General features: G+C 41.4%; 1 gene segment (V, D, J or C); it reads right to left on the bottom strand.

Annotated features, from left to right (window-relative positions):
- Positions 1–667: 667 nt before the first annotated feature.
- On the bottom strand, positions 668–5035 carry LOC137089381 (T-cell receptor alpha chain V region RL-5-like). The segment is given in 4 exon segments: positions 668–973; positions 3054–3104; positions 4334–4695; positions 4962–5035. Coding segments are annotated over 4 exon segments (762 nt in total).
- Between the last annotated feature and the right edge of the window lie 12511 nt (positions 5036–17546).

Below are 17546 nucleotides of genomic sequence, written 5' to 3'. Positions count from 1 at the left end.
ATCGCTGTCGTGTTGAATTGCGCAAAATTTAACTTTAGATATGTAAGGGTGTATCGCCTACAGTGGTTCTGACTGCAGGGTTGCCGAACGACTAAAGAATAGTCGTTAGATACCGACTCTACACGTAGGCTATACAATCTAGCGAACGTGTTGGGTGTCGCCCAGCCCGCAGCTCTACAAATATCTGTCAGCGAGGTGCCACGAGCCAGCGCCCCGGACGAGGCTACACCACAGCCTTGGAACAGATGTTAAACACAAATACCCCCTCGGCCCTCCACCAGGGGGAGTAAGTGATGCTGCTGCCACTTCCTGTAGAGCGTCTCCTTCATCTCCAGGCGGCCCGTCTCAGGGTCTCTTGTGACGGTGCTTGCCACCTAGCTTGGCAGCGGCCTGAGCATGCTGGTCCTGCCCATGGCCGGCTCCATGCCTACGCCCGGGTGGTGGCTGCTGCTGGGCAGGGGCGGGAGCGGGGCAGCGGCGGGCGGACGTCGTCGGCGACGGCAGGCAAAGGTGCTGCAACCGGCGGCAGAGTGGAGGCAACAGCGGCCCGCCGGGGCAGGATGTCCCGGATGGCCTCCGTCTGGGCGGCCGAGAACTGCTGTGCAAAGGTCTCGACCGCGACGCCAAACAACCCAGCCGACGGCATAGGGGAGTCCAGGGACCGAGTCTAATCGGTCTCCTTCATTTTGGCCAGGTTGAGCCAGAGATGCCGCTCGCGGACCACCAAGGTGGACATCGCCTGGCCAATAGCACGGGCCGAGATTTTCGTCGCCCGGAGGTCCCGGAGGAGCTCTGGGCCAGGACTACCCTTATGCATGTCCATGAGTGCTTGGGCCTGGTGCACCTGAAGCAGCACCATGGCATGCAGGACGGACGCAGCCTTGTCACAAGACTTGAAGGCCCTCGCAGTCAGACCGGAAGAGACTCCACAGGCCTCGGGCGGGAGCTTCAGGTCTGGTCCTGGAAGCGGCCGCTGGACGCAGTTGCATCACGATGGCCCGCTTCACCGGCGGTAGACCTTCATACCCCCTGGCTTGCCCGTCGTCAAGGGTAGTGAGGAGGGAGGAGCCACTAGGTCGGGAGTAGAGCGATTGTGGCAAAAGGCGGATTTGAACCGCTGATCAATTTGCTTCAAAACTTGATGACATGCATCGTAACTCTACACTATAGCCACGGTAAATAGCTCACTGATTTCCGTAATTTTGTCTGGCACAATGAATCGTTTAGTAAATGGCAGTATATTTGTATTTAATGTAAATTACATTCTAACATTTTATTTGCTTCCGACGCCCATGGTTTCATATTATGGTTTTGTGCACTGAACGATTATTAGAAGCCTATCTTGTTCTTTCGTATCTATCATATCTTTGCTGCCCCATTAAAAGCTGAACATTATGTTTACAATAAACATCTTGTAATGTTATATTATTTATATATATTTGAGCTTATAATTTAACATCCGGGGTGTTACCTCTCTCTCTTTTGACCATGCATGTGTTAAATGTCCTAACTGAACTAAGGCCTAATGCTGTGAAACCAGCCCATAATATGACCTTAGGAAACAGACATTATGTTTTAGTAACACGTTTCATACCTGGAGCTCATTGTGGGTTCACTCTAATACTAACAACAAGGATTGCATCTTTCAGAGTGAGTAAATTTGAGATGAATGAGCCTATATCAGATGTTGGTCAGTATGAAGATATTATAGAAACCGCACTGGATTTCTACATGATCTGCATTTCTACACTTTGCCGTGTTCAGAACAAATGCAGCTTCAATAAATCTATTACTCTTCTGGTTTTGGCTACTGTATCAGTCGCAGGTGTGCCCACATACAGTAATGCTTATGACAGATAATTCATCTGGGTTTGGTAATACTTTGATGTTTGTGAGTTCAAAGAGTGTGTGTTTTTGTACAGCTTCTTATTGTATTACTGGGTCCTTCCAAAGAGCACAGTAATAGAGAGCTGAATCTGACAGAGCCACGGCTTTAATAGTCAGTTGAGTGGACGATCTGAATGTAGACGATTCAAAATAAGGATCTGGTATATGACTCTTGCCATCTCTTGATCGCGCACCTTTCCACAGTAAATACTGTGGCTCACTGTTAGGAAACTGTCTGTACCAATAAAGATCAACATATTCACTGCTTGTTTCATATGAGCAACTCAATGTCACCCGGTCGGTTTCTTTTCTTATAACAACAGCTTCATCTGGTCCAATGCGATCACCAAGAGCTACTGGAAAGGAAATACAAAGTGTTATTAAGCTTTGAAATGATACATTCATATTAAAAACTCATGCTTTATATGTAATACCTGAAGTAGCGATGAGAGTTAGCACTAGTGCTCTCCTCATCCTGCCTGATCTTCTGTACTCAGGCCCTTCAGGTGTTGATGTGTGTTGCTGTGTAGTCTCGCGTGCATCTTTTTAACTTTACACACATGAGAGTCATGAGAAGGGCTGTCCTCTAGTGGTGTGTGTCATGTATTGCAAATACAGGCGAATATAGTCCATTCTGTCACATTGTCCAGTGTTCTCCTCCAACTCTGTCATTCTCATGCTTTGAATGATTTATGATGGGCAGCATATATCTGCTGCGAATGAGACCGTTTCCCCCTCTGTTCCAAAAACACATTCATATAACATGCTGTATATGTGTAGTTTACTTGATAAAAGTAACCTTAAAGTTAAAGGGTTAGTTCAGCCAGAAATGAAATGTCTGTCATTAACTCCTCTCCCTAATGTCGCTCCACACCCGTAAGACCTCCGTTCATCTTCACACACAGTTTAAGATATTTTATATTTAGTCCGAGAGCGTATGCAAGTGTATGCACACTATACTGTCCATGTCCAGAAAGGGAATAAAAACATCATCACAGTAGTCCATATGAGACATCAGTGGGTTAATTAGAGTCTCTTGAAGCATCCAAAATACATTTGGGTCCAAAAATAACAAAAACTACGACTTTATTCAGCATTGGCTTCTCTTCCGCATTTGTGTTCAATCCTCAAATAAAGATTCAAACGGTTATGAATCAGGGAATCGATTCATGATTCGGATCGCCAATGTCACGTGATTTCAGCAGTTTGACACGCGATCCGAATCATGAATCAATACACTGATTCATAACCGTTTGAATCTTTATTTGAGGTGGTGTCAATGAAGGCCTTTCTGAGCCATCGGATTTCAACACTAATATCTTCATCTGTGTGTGAAGATGAACAGAGTTCTGACGGCTGGCCAACCACAGGAGGAATTAATTATTGACAGAATTTTAATTTTAACATTTTCACTAACCCTTTAATTGTCCTAACTGAACTAAGCCCTAATGCTGTGAAACCAGCCCATAATATGACCTTAGGAAACAGACATTATGTTTTAGTAACACGTTTCATACCTGGAGCTCATTGTGGGTTCACTCTAATACTAACAACAAGGATTGCATCTTTCAGAGTGAGTACATTTGAGATGAATGAGCCTATATCAGATGTTGGTCAGTATGAAGATATTATAGAAACCGCACTGGATGTCTACATGATCTGCATTTCTACACTTTGTTCACAGAACAAATGCGCCTTCAATAAATCTATTACTCTTCTGGTTTTGGTTACAATATACGTTGCAGGTGTGCCCACATACAGTAATGCTTATGACAGATAATTCATCTGGGTTTGGTAATACTTTGATGTTTGTGAGTTCAAAGAGAGTGTGTTTTTGTACAGCTTCTTATATAATTTGAATTACTGGGTCCTTCCAAAGAGCACAGTAATAGAGAGCTGAATCTGACAGAGCCACGGCTTTAATAATCAGTTCAGTGGACGATCTGAATGTAGACGATTCAAAATAAGGTGGTATATTACCAAAGTCATCTCTTGATCGCGCACCTTTCCACAGTAAATACTGTGGCTCACTGTTAGGAAACTGTCTGTACCAATAAAGATCAACATATTCACTGCTTGTTTCATATGAGCAACTCAATGTCACCCGGTCGGTTTCTTTTCTTATAACAACAGCTTCATCTGGTCCAATGCGATCACCAAGAGCTACTGGAAAGGAAATACAAAGTGTCATTAAGCTTTGAAATGATACATTCATATTAAAAACTCATGCTTTATAGGTAATACCTGAAGTAGCGATGAGAGTTAGCACTAGTGCTGTCCTCATCCTGCCTGATCTTCTGTTCTCAGGCCCTTCAGGTGTTGATGTGTGTTGCTGTGTAGTCTCGCGTGCATCTTTTTAACTTTACTCACACGAGGGTCATGATAAGTGCTGTCCTCTAGTGGTGTGTGTGCAGACTCTCTGATCTCATGCTCTCTCACATCTCACCCGTTCAGCTTTGAGCAGGTTTGTGTATGTGCAGATAGAGTTTCCTGCCACTGTGGGCTGCAGTGCACAGTAATACATGGCAGAGTCCTCCACTTCTGCAGGGAAGAGTTCCAGATTCACCGTCTTGTTTCCTTTATTCACCGAGGCTGTCAGCCGAGGGTGAGGAGGCGTAGCGTTCTGGATTTGTCCCGACTCCATGATTAGAATCAGGAATTCTGGAGCAGAGTTGGGCTGTTGTCGATACCACTGTAGGTTATTCATTGACACCGTGTACTGGTATTTACAAGAAATAGTCGCTTTTTCTTTGTCCTTTGTATGGACAGCAGGAGATGTTGGAGTAATGCTGTCTTGTTCACTGGCACCTGAGAATAATGTTGAATTAGCAATTTACAGCAAGTCACATTCATAACACTTTAGATTGTTTCAAAGCAGCTTTACAGAAATAAACAGTGTTGCAAAATTAATCATTTATGAAATTACTTCAGCTTTGTAAAGGAGCTCTACAGAAAGTATCTCATTTATCATTGATTCAACTCAGTTCATTAATGTAAATGTTCCAAATCCACTAAAGTTAGCATCAAATATGCACATACAGAAAGCAAATGTATGTATAGAACAGAAATCTTACCAATGAATGCCATTAAAACAACTAGTAACAAACAAAAAGACATTGTTTAAATGACAGTTTCCTCTGAGGATTGCAGAACTACCAACAGCCTCCTTCAGACAACTGGAGCTCTCTGTGCTTTCAACAGCCAATCACAGTGCAGTGATGTCACTGATTTCAACAGCCAATCACAGTACAGTGATGTCACTGGCATGTGCCACCGGATGCTATAGACTCTATTCAGAATTTGAAGGGCTGTTATAAACTCATTGATTGATGTTCTTGTCATTTCCAGTGGTCTAATATAAATGTAATGTAAATTAATGTAGCCGAGATACAAAATCAGGCCTAACATGACCACTGACATGTGAATTGAATAACACGGCTAACATCGCTTCATCACGGCTCCTCTTAGTTGGTGGGTCATGGGCGGCCAAGGCTCATTGATGACCGTGGGGAGCGAAGGCTGGCCCGTGGGGTCCGATCAAACAGACGAGCTACTGGAGCTCAAACTGCTCCAGAAGTTAATGCTGGTTCTGATAGAAAGCTGTCAGAATACACAGAGCAGCTCAGTTTGAGGCGTATGGACCAGTCAGGGTGACCTCTGACCCCGCCGAAAGCACCAACAGTGGCACGTGAGCATCAGAACTGGACCACGGAGCAATGGAAGAAGGTGGCCTGGTCTGAGGAATCACGTGTTCTTCTACATCACGTGGATGGCCGGGTTTGTGTGTGTGTGTGTGTGTGGCTTACCTGGGGAACACATGGCCCCAGGATGCACTATGGGAAGAAGGCGAGCCGGCGGAGGCAGTGTGATGCTTTGGCCAATGTTCTGCTGGGAAACCTTGGGTCCTCCATCCATGTGGATGTTCCTTTGACACGCTCCACCTACCTAAGCATTGCTGAGACCATGTTCAGCCTTTCATGGAAACGGTATTCTGGTGGCTGTGGCTCTTCCAGCAGGATAATGCTCCTGACACAAAGCACAAATGCTTCAGGAATGGTTTGAGGAGCACAACAACCAGTTTGAGGCGTCGACTCGGCCTCCAGATTCCGTAGATCTCAATCCAATCGAGCATCTGTGGGATGAGCCGAACAAACAAGCCCGATCCATCTCGCAACTTACAGGACTTAAAGGATCTGCTGCTAACATCTTGGTGCCAGATACCACAGCACACCTTCAGGGGTCTAGAGGAGTCCATTAGAGACGGGTCAGCAAAAGGGGGACCAACACAATATTAGGAAGGTGCTCATAATGTTATGCCTGATTGGTGTATGTTTCCTAGCTCAATAATGTTATATATATATAAAGTTTATAACGCTGTCCATAGAGCAGAACAATCTAACAATGACAGATTTTAAATCAGTGTTACAGTAACTGCGTTACTGACCTCTGTCTCACATTTTAGGTTAGTTTAATATCACATCGGTAGGACAGAAGTTTTAATCTGGAGCAAAGGTTTAATTTCATAATGTGAACCAGAAAATTTCTATATTATATATTTTATGTTTTTTATATATATATCAGCAGTTTTGTCATCAATTAAGGTTCTTTATTGGCATTGATTGTCTCATTGAGAACGTTAAATATTCATGTAACCTTTCCTTTACACAAAAAGGTTCTATAAAAAGAGCTTCTTCAGATTATTACAAAGTTCTTCGCTTTAAGGAAAAATGCTTCAGCGAAAGGTTCTTTGGGGAACCAAAAATAATTCTTCTATAAAATCACTGCAAAGAAAAAACCCTTTTGGAAGCTTTATTTTTAAGAGAAAGAGAGCATGGCATCAAACCATGTGCAGTGGGGTTCAGGTTTCTGTCAGAGAACTCAATATCCTGTGTTCACAGTGGGTCTCAGAGCACAGAAGTACACAGAAGAGTCAGACACACGCAGGTCCAGGACCGTCAGTGTAATCTTTCCCCAATCCAGCCGGGACTGAAAGCGCTTGTTGGGGAAGTGTTTGGAATTACTTCCGTTCCCAAGATTGTGTCTTACTAATATATACTCTGGAGGCAGATGCTGAGTTTGCCTGTACCACAGCAGAGCAGGCATTGTGTCTGTTGTGTTATATTCACAGATCAGGGTCGCGGTCTCTCCCAGGAAGGCTGGAGCTGTGGTTGGATGACCTACAGTGTGTTGTCCTCTGCATTCTGTGGAGAACACACACAGTTCAGGATTTAACCGCCTCTCATCACAATCCCAAACAACATTCTCATTCAATAATAAAATAAACAGTAAATAAACATCACCTAGACAGAATAAAACAATAAGGATATCCCTCAGCCAAGTCCTCATGATTGACCTGAACGATCCGCTTTAGACATCTAAAGCCCCAGCTAAACTCAGACCTGACAGACAGAGACCGTTCTCTGAATATCAGGGTTGAGTTTCCTTCCACACAACACAACCCACTCACGCTGTGTGCTCCTGCTGGTGTAAAGTGGAAATGCAGGATCATTCTCATTCTCATGATCATGAACGTCTCCCTAAATCAGACTCAGGACCAAAGAGAAGCTCAGGAAGATGAGTTTCCCTTCAGAAATCAAGAAATTATGTTCACAGTGTCAATTCACTGATCAACTTGGTAAACATTTGGTCCAACATTTACATCAAATTAATCATTGCACTTATTTGTGCATAAACTGGTTCTTGCTTTTGATTTCTTTTATTCAATGTTTGGTCCAATAGTTTCAAAGCAGCTTCACAGTGTTAACAGGAAGATAATGCAACAGAATTTGATTTGTCTGTACAGCCGCTATGGTTAAAACAGTGATGTCCATCCATCCATCCACCCATCCATCCATCCATCCATCCACCCATCCATCATCTTCCGCTTATCCGGGGCCGGGTCGTGGGGGCTAAGCAGTCTAACAGTCTAAGCAGAGATGCCCAGACTTCATTCTCGCTAGCCAACTCCAGCTCCTCCGGGGGAACCCTGAGGCGTTCCCAGGCCAGCCGGGACACATAATCCCTCCAGCGTGTCCTGGGTCTTCCCCGGGGCCTCCTCCCGGTGGGACGTGCCCAGAACACCTCCTCAGGGAAGGCATCCAGGAGGCTCCAAAACAGATGCCCGAGCCTCCTCAGCTGGCTCCTCTCGATGTGGAGGAGCATCGGCTCTACTCTGAGCTCCTCCCGAGTGACCGAGCTTCTCACCCTATCTCTAAGGGAGCGCCCAGCCACCCTGCGGAGAAAGCTCATTTCAGCCGCCTGTATCCGGGATCTGGTCCTTTCTGTCAGGACCCACAGCTCATGACCATAGGTGAGAGTAGGAACGTAGATTGACCGGTAAAGCGAGACCTTCGCCTTACGGCTCAGCTCCTTCTTCACCACCACAGACCGGTACATTGACGACTTTACTGCAGATGCTGCACTGATCCGTCTGTCAATGGTGATGTTATTCAGCTAATATCATTTATCATATAGTGTCAGTGTGGACAGATCAGTGATATAGTTGATTATTTAGTGTCCCCAACTGAGCAAGCCAAAAGCCAAAGGCAATGGTGGCAAGGAACCAGAACTCCTTCAGGGGATGATGGAGAAAAAAAACGATATATTTTTTATATAAATAAACTATTTGTGTCATTTTTGATTAGATGGCAGTTCTATTTTACATTTTACTGCTTGATATGATATAATAAAGCCTCAGGAAAGATCTTGCATGTGTTTCTGTCCAGTGTACCGAGCCTAAAGGACCACTAGATGGCAGATTAATCATAGAACAGATGGACTTTATCATATCGTCCAGGAGTTTTTATATTTTCTACTGTATATTGTTCGGGCTATTACACTGGTGTATTGTCTGAGTGTTGCAATGGCTGAAGTGGTTTTAGGAGGACATGTTTGTCTTCAGAGTCTTGATAGCATTTGCATATTTAGGGAGATGTCTGGCTTGGAGAAGAGGAGACTTTTTGCAAACTAGAATATTAAGGAAAGAGAAAAGGAACTGTTTGTACTGGGTCTGTGTGTTTTCTGCTTTGTAATGGGAGGTTATTGTATGGTGTGTGTTGTGTTTCCTCAGGTTATTGTATGGTGTGTGTTGTGTTTCTTCAGGTTATTGTATGGTGTGTGTGTTGTGTTTCCTCAGGTTATTGTATGGTGTGTGTATTGTGTTTCCTCAGGTTATTGTATGGTGTGTGTTGTGTTTCCTCAGGTTATTGTATGGTGTGTGTTGTGTTTCCTCAGGTTATTGTACGGTGTGTGTGTTGTGTTTCCTCAGGTTATTGTATGGTGTGTGTGTGTTTCCTGTGACTGTGGGCTCCAGAGCGCAGTAATACAGAGCAGTGTCTGATACAGATGCGGAGGAGATCTCCAGAAACACATGGGTTTTCTTTTCATTTAGTCTCACTGAAAACCGAGAATCCAGATTCTCTGCACGCTGGACCCGCCCTGAGGTTTGCAGGATTAATGAGAGATATTCAGGAGCTGATCTGGGGTTTTGGCGGTACCACTGCAAACTAATCGCTGTTGAGTATCTGCAGGACAGAGTGATAATGTCCCCCTCCTCATGAAAGACCTCCGCTTGCTCAGACGTGATGAGGCTCTCAAACCGGCCACCTGAAAATGAACACAATTAGAAGAAGCAAGTCCATAAGTCTGACACCATTTGCAGTGTAGTTATACTTAAATATTGTGTTATTAAGACTTAAGCAGTATAGCGTTATATACTCACTCCCAGCAGCCCCGAGCAGGATCATTGTGAAGAGCAGCATTATCCTGAAATGGCTCGGCTCTGATGGCTCTGAGATCTTTAAATGGCTTGAAGCTCCTCCTCATAACTGACAGTGAATGCTGAGATCTCATGAGGTCAGGTTTCTGTACAGTAATGTTGTGCTTCCTGTCACTGTGGGCTCCAGCGCGCAGAAATAAAGCGCTGAGTCTCGTACGGTGGAAGAGGAGATCTCCAAATAGACACGATTCTTCTCCGCGTTCAGTTTTCCCGACAGACGCTCGTCTGAACTCTGCAATACTTTCCCAGAGCTTTGCTGGATGAGCATGAGGAACTGGGGAGCGTGTGTGTGGTGCTGCCGATACCACAGGAGACGATATGCCGAGGAGAAGCTGCAGGACAGAGTTATGTTCTCAGACTCGTGCCTAAGCACTTCTGTGTGTTCTGAGGTAATGGCATCTGCATGAGTGACATCTGCAAAATACACAACAGGAGAAAGAGGTTGATTTCCACAACTTGGCATTAAAAAAAAAACTTATTTTCAGTAATAGTCACACACACTTGGTGAAGAAAACACACTCACCTGCAAGGGTTAAGATTAAAATGACTGTGTACAGCAACATTGTGAGCCTAAGCAGAGCAAAATAACACAACATGACAAGAGACGAATCTGAAGCCTCAGGAAGCGCCGCCTCCTTCCTCATCTTATGAAGTATTTCTCTACTTTTGGTCTTCATCAGCCAGCCACAGACCTGTAGTGATTATTGATTAATCGTCTAATCACAATTATTTGATATAAATGCAAAAATTGTGCAGTTAAAATTTTAATAGACAAGGAACATTAAATAAACACTGTTGTAAAGTGCATGAAGATAGACAAAGGTCTTCATTCATACAAAATGATTTTTGTGGGTTTAATCAGACTGCATTATTATATTACATTACATTATATTTAGGACTGTCAAACGATTAATTGCATAAAAAAAGTTTGTGTTTACATAATATATAAATGAGTATAATTAGTATGTACATTTCAACACACATTCATTTATATATTTAAAAAATCTAACATTTAACATGTAAATCTAACATTTTTTTCTTAAGTATATATATAAATGCATGTGTGTGTATTTATATATACAAATAATTATACACATTACACACACATATTATGCGATTAATCATATTAATAACTTATGTTTACTGTACGCCACAAGCATCTCTTTGTTTATTTCCAGCAGGTGTTACCAAATCCTGCAGTTTGGCTCTGTGGTTTATAAAGACACAAGTGTGGTTTGATATTCATTTGATAATTTACTGTTCAAAGTAAGTTTTCGGTGTGAGTTTTTGTAAAGCGTCTCAGGCACTTTGTGTCACTGGGCTCTAACTCTCAGAGCACAATAATAGAGAGCTGAATCTGCCAGAGTTACACTTTTGATGGTCAGTGAGGTGGATGTCTGGGATGTAAGCGATGAAAATCGCTGGTCTGGTATATACTCATTTCTCTCTGAACGCCCGCCTTTCACCAGCACAAATTGTGGCTCTGTGTTAGTAAACTGTCTGTACCAATAAAGGAGAACATAGCTGCTGGTTGAATCGTACGAGCACTCGAGTGTCACAGAATCTCCTTCTGTACTGACAACACTGGTCCTCGAGTCCCTGGGTTCAATCCGATCCTGACAGATTACACCTGGAAGGAAAGTAATACAATTAGTTTTGAATCAGATACATTTGTTTATATACATATATTGAATAAGCACACAAAAATGTTGGACCGGTGGATTGTACCTGATGCTATAAAGAGAATCACCAGATATGTTTCCGTTTGTTGGCTGGCCATTTGGACTCTTGATCACACCAGAAGAGTGTTAATGTGTCTCGAGAGGTTGATCATTAAATGTGTTGAGGTGAATATAACAGCAGGAAGTCATGACGTCAACATCATCTGCATTTCTCTAAGATCTGTAGGTCCAACAAAGATCAAACATATCCAATGTTTCAATGAGTTAACAGTTCCTACAATATCCAGCAGGGGGCGATGTGATATCATAAGTGCTGTATTTCTGCTGAGCATAATGTTATACATGTGTACTCTTATACATGCAAGCCTAATACTAAAAGTTTTAGTATGGTAGTTTTTCCATGATAACAATTTTAATACTATATCATAAAACTGTTTTATTTATTTATTTATTGCTGGCTTTCAAATATATTTATTTAAAATATGGATACGTCTTTTATTTATTTGCAGATATTTTATGAAGACATGCAACTACAGTGTTGTGGTTGTGGGTGTTTTTGTACAGTGTGTGTGTGTGTTTCCTGCCACTGTGGGCTCCATGGCACAGTAATACATCGCAGAGTCTGAGACTGTAGCAGAGGAGATCTCCAGATAGGTTTGGGTTTTCTCCTTATTCAGTTTTCCAGAGAATCGAGGGTCTCGATCCACAATTTCTGACTTTCGTGAAACTTGTCCTGTGGAATGTATAATGAGCAGGAGAAATTCTGGAGCCGATCCGGGATGTTGTCGATACCACTGTAGTGTGGATGCTGAGGAGTAGTTACAGGACAGAGGAACATTTTCTCCCTCTTTCTCATAAACCTCCGTCTGGACTGGGGTGATGTTCGCAAAACTGACACCTTCAAAATCAAGAATCAAACCCATGGAAATTGAATATACATTAAACAAATTAACGCAAGCAACACACTTATTAATAAAAACAAAGAGAAGAGACAAACACATATCCTGCCTGTAACTGAATACTTACATATAAGAGAAGAGATCAGGCCAGTTAAGAAGAGCAACATGTTGATGGTGAGCAGGAGGAAGTTTTAGCTCAGCACAAACTGTTCTTCAACTAAACTCTGCATTGTCAAACAGAAGATGTCTCAAGCAAGCTCCTCCTTAAAGCTGCAATAGAAGAACAGACTGAGCAGCTGTATAGTGTGGAGTCAACATGAACATACAGGTCAGAAGTTTTCTTGAGGAGCTGATCAGAATGGCTTATAGTTTAGCTCATTACACACTCCTTAAGATAATTACAAGTTATTATCAAGTACTGTGAGTACTTGCAAAGCAACCCCACATCATGATGCTGCCACCACCATGCTTTATTTAAGGAATGGGATTGGCCAGATGATGAGTGGTTTCCTCTAGACGTGACACTTGCCATTCAGGCCAAAGAGGGTTTTTTCTTCATCAGACCAGAGAATTTAGTTTCTCATGGACTGAGAGTTCATGATGTGCCTTTTGGCAAACTTCAGACGGGCTGTCCTGTGCCGTGGGCTGTAGGCTCACTGTGGGCTCCATGGCAGTCAATGGCTGCCGGCTGGGATCTGCTTGGCTTCAAACATTCATCTAAATATCTTCCTGTGTGACTAAATGATGACAGAATATTCCTATTTGGGTGAACTATCCCTTTAAAGTGGAAATGAAGCAATCAGTCAAGTTTAAAATATTTAGTAAAGGAATTTCCGCTTGATATAAAAATGATATAACATACGATTAATGTAACCATTTTAAATAACAAAAAATACGTTTTCTTATAGCTTTTGGAACAAGGGCACGTGACGGAGGTGGTGCTCCATTGGCCAGTGAAGTAATATAAGCATTTCTTTACTCTTTTAACACACACTAGTTTTGAAATGGAGGAAAGGACTTGTTGGAAAGTTGAGCTCATAATAAGTCAAACTGCTTATGCATTTGTGCTGATACGGCGAGGGGGCCGAGCACTACTAGTGTAATATGTTTATATTTATGCTTGGACTATACGGTTTACTGGGATATTAACAAGGACAGCTTATTCTCAGAGGTTCTGTTGTGGGAAGGGTTATTGTGTCATTACAGAAACAATCTTCCTTTATAGTTTCCACCTAAGCTCAGTTTTTTCTTCCAACAGGTGTTACAGTATTGTGTTGTGGTTTACACAAGATACAGCTGTGGTTTAATTCTTATTTGAATAATCTTTTTTAAGGCAAAAACTGCATGTGAGTTTTTGTAAAGCGTCTCCGGCACTTTGTATCACTGGGCTCCAACTCTCAGAGCACAATAATAGAGAGCTGAATCTGCCAGAGTTACACTGATAATATTGAGTTCAGTGGAGTCATCGGATGTAGTCGAATCAAACCGTTGACGGTCTGGTATATCCTCACTATGGCTCCATGATAGAGCTCCTTTCCTCAGTAAATACTGAGGTTCTGTGTTTGGATACTGTCTGTACCAGTAAAGCATAACATAATTACTGTTAGCTTCATATGAGCAGCTCAGCGTCACAGACTCTCCTTCTCTCCTGATTATATTAGTATCTCCTTTTGGTTCAATGCTGTCAGCAAATACACCTGCAAGAGAATTAATTATATTTTACAGAAGTTTAATTACATTTATTAAAATCAACACTAATATCAGCATTATCGATTAAATAAGGTGCATTAACACTTCTAATCCTCCACATATTCTGGTGCTGATATATGAAGCGCCCTTTACCTGCTGCTGTTATGAGAAGCAGTAGAATACATCTCTCCATGGTGGGACATTTACTGAATAGTCCTGGCAGTATATGCTTTATGATTTTAAATGAAGGAATGTAATGAGAGTCATTAGTGCAGATATATTGTCTGTAAATGAGGGAGTGGTTTAAGTTTCTGATATTTAGACCGCCTTCTGTCTTGCCACATCAAAACTGAGATCCATAACGGTCTGTTAATAGAATCTCTTCTCTTGATCTATTGTTCTTGATCTATTATATATATAGCTCATAGTCTCTGTGTGTGTGATATCTGATTATTCTGGTGTCTGTATTCTGTCTGTAGGGAAAATACCAGTAACGCTTTAGATTACGGCCCGGAAAGTACTGCATAATTAAAGTGAAATTACAGCATAACTTTCGGTAATTATGATGTAACTATAAAGTAAGTATATGGGAACAATATGTAATATTGGGGGAATAAAGGGGTAACTATCAGGAAAATTTACAAATTATTTATACTGTATTTTTTAATTAAGGGGTAATTATACTGTAAGTATTTTTTAATTAAGGGGTAATTATACAGTATGTATTTTTTAATTAAGAGGTAATTATACTGTAAGTATTTTTTAATTAAGGGGTAATTATACATGTAGTTACGGGGTAAGTATGGATGTGTGGGCTGTAAATTAAAGTGGCTCTTGTTCCCCTCTTTTTTCATGTAGTTACGGGGTAAGTACAATAAAAACACAAATACAATCTGATATCACTCAGAAACCTTTATTTAAAAAAATGAAAAATAAAAACTTTTTTTTAAACAGATTTAGAACACATTCATTTCTCTTGCTTGGCTTCATCCTCCTCATGTTCCTCTTCTTTTTCTTCCTTGCCACAGATGCATCTTAAGAAGGATTCCACATGTCTCTAGCTAGTATTCTGTAACTGTTACACTGAAAATACAATGCGCGCAGAAATATCCTCACCGTTTACTTGTCTTTTACCCTCATGCAATCATATATATATATATATATATATATATATATATATATATATATATATATATATATTTTTTTTTTTTTTTTTTTTTTTGTTGTTGTTGAGAACTGAAGTAGGCCTATGATGTTTTTGCATGCTTGTATATCAGAGTACATCACAGTCACTGCGTTGCCTACATTGTGACTAACGTTATATAAATATGCAATGTCGTTGACAAAAGAAGACGAGTCTATAATGTAGTTTAAAAAATAAAAACTTAACCAAAACCAGTGTTTTTTGACTTGTCGGAGGGAAAGAAGAGCGTTCATGCATGCGGTTGCCAGATTTCAGTCATTTAAATCCCCCAATATGAGCTTTTCTGTGAAAATAACACATCCGGTGTTTTACCTAAACATTTCCAATCTAGCAACCATATGCACGTAAGGTCTCTCTCTCGCGCGGATGATCTGAAAACACCAATAAACAAGTAAGCTGCATTTGATCAATCTCTATTTGAGATGTTCTGCTTAAAGTGTCCTTCAGTCGGTCTGTGTTCTGTCAGGACTCACGAGCCGCTTCACCGAACTGCTGTGAGCTGCTGAAATAAGCCAATCAGAGCAGAGCTCAACATTAATATTTATGACTCTTCCAAATAAGGCAAAAACTGAGCATTACATCCTAGTGACAATTTATAGGGTTGTAAAGGGACCTGTAAAACTGTACCTGGAAAGTTTTGCCCTTAAATAATCCACACACCCTCTATGTAGATATCAGAGAACAATTTAACATATTGTTTCAACTCATTCTTGGGCACCTTTAATTTTCTTGAATTTTCATTTATTACTTGAACTAAATTTCCGACTGTAACCACACACAGGTGTTCCCACTGGCGTAATGATATTATGTGAATTATAGATTGTGGGTTTGATGTGGCTTGAGATCAAAGTGAAACATTTATGTGAGTTTTTGTAAAGTGTCTCAGGCACTTTGTATCACTGGGCTCCAACTCTCAGTGCACAATAATAGAGAGCTGCATCTGCCAGAGCTACACTGATAATACTGAGTTCAGTGTAGGAGTCGGATGTAGTCGAATCAAACCGTTGAGGGTCTGGTATATCCTCCTCATCACTCCATGATCGAGCTCCTTTCCACAGTAAATACTGCGGTTCTGTGTTTGGATACTGTCTGTACCAGTAAAGCCAAACATTATTGCTGTTAGCTTCATATGAGCAGCTCAGGGTCACACGCTCTCCTTCTGTCCTGATTATATTAGTATCTCCTTTTGGTTCGATGCTGTCAGCAAATACACCTGCAAGAGAATTAATTATATTTCATAAAAGTTTAATTAAACCCCTGTCATTTCTGTTGTTACATTAGTGCTATGAACAACATTAAAAAATAACAATATATAATTTCAGCATTATCTATTAAATTATTGCAATGCGATATAATAAGTAGTGCATAATTAACACTTCTAATCCTCCACATATTCTGGTGCTGATATATGAAGCGCCCTTTACCTGCTGCTGTTATGAGAAGCAGTAGAATACATCTCTCCATGGTGGGACATTTACTGAATAGTCCTGGCAGTATATGCTTTATGATTTTAAATGAAGGAATGTAATGAGAGTCATTAGTGCAGATATATTGTCTGTAAATGTGGGAGTGGTTTGGGTTTCTGATATTTAGACCGCCTTCTGTCTTGCCACATCAAAACTGAGATCCATAACGGTCTGTTAATAGGATCTCTTCTCTTGATCTATTGTTCTTGATCTATTATATCTCAGAGTCTCTGTGTGTGTGATATCTGATTATTCTGGCGTCTGTATTCTGTGTGTAGAGAAAATACCATAAGAATTTGGAAAGTAAACAGTCGTTCTCTCAGTTCAGTTTAATCTATCTGTAGAACATTGATCATATCTTCTTAGTATTACCAGAATCGCGAAATGTACCTCACGGGTATCTATAGTACATGACGTCAGTAGTAGCCTCCAATGTGTACGGTAGTAACGTCTACAACTACATGTGATAATAAATATACAGTTCTCCAGCAAAGTATAACCAAGTGTGTGACCATCATTCATCATGGTGTCAGAAGATGGTTCGTTAAAAAGAGAAAGCCTTTAAAGCAGGTCAGGTTTCATTGAAAGACTTGATACGAGAAAGCTAGCTAACCTCGTCAAAAATGGCGGAAGGCTTCCGAAGACCCGAACCGCTAGTGTTTGATGGCAACATTAGTGAGAACTGGTGAGTATTCGAGCAAGAATACGATATATTTATAGCGGCTGCTCACTCAGACAAAGATGCCAGGATGCAGGCATTTATTCTCCTTAATTTGGCCAGCTCAGAAGCCATTGAGCGGGAGCACATGTTTGTGTACGCACCAGCCGTATACACGGGAGAAGGAGAGCAAAGACAGATAATCACGGAGGCTGAATCAAGAGAAAAACCGGAACGTTTAAAACGAAAATTCCGTGAGTTATGCAACCCACAAACAAATGTAA

The sequence above is a fragment of the Pseudorasbora parva genome, chromosome 9, assembly GCF_024679245.1.
Source record: "Pseudorasbora parva isolate DD20220531a chromosome 9, ASM2467924v1, whole genome shotgun sequence".
NCBI classification, from domain to species: Eukaryota; Metazoa; Chordata; class Actinopteri; order Cypriniformes; family Gobionidae; genus Pseudorasbora; species Pseudorasbora parva.
This window is presented reverse-complemented; position numbering and strand designations above follow the sequence as displayed.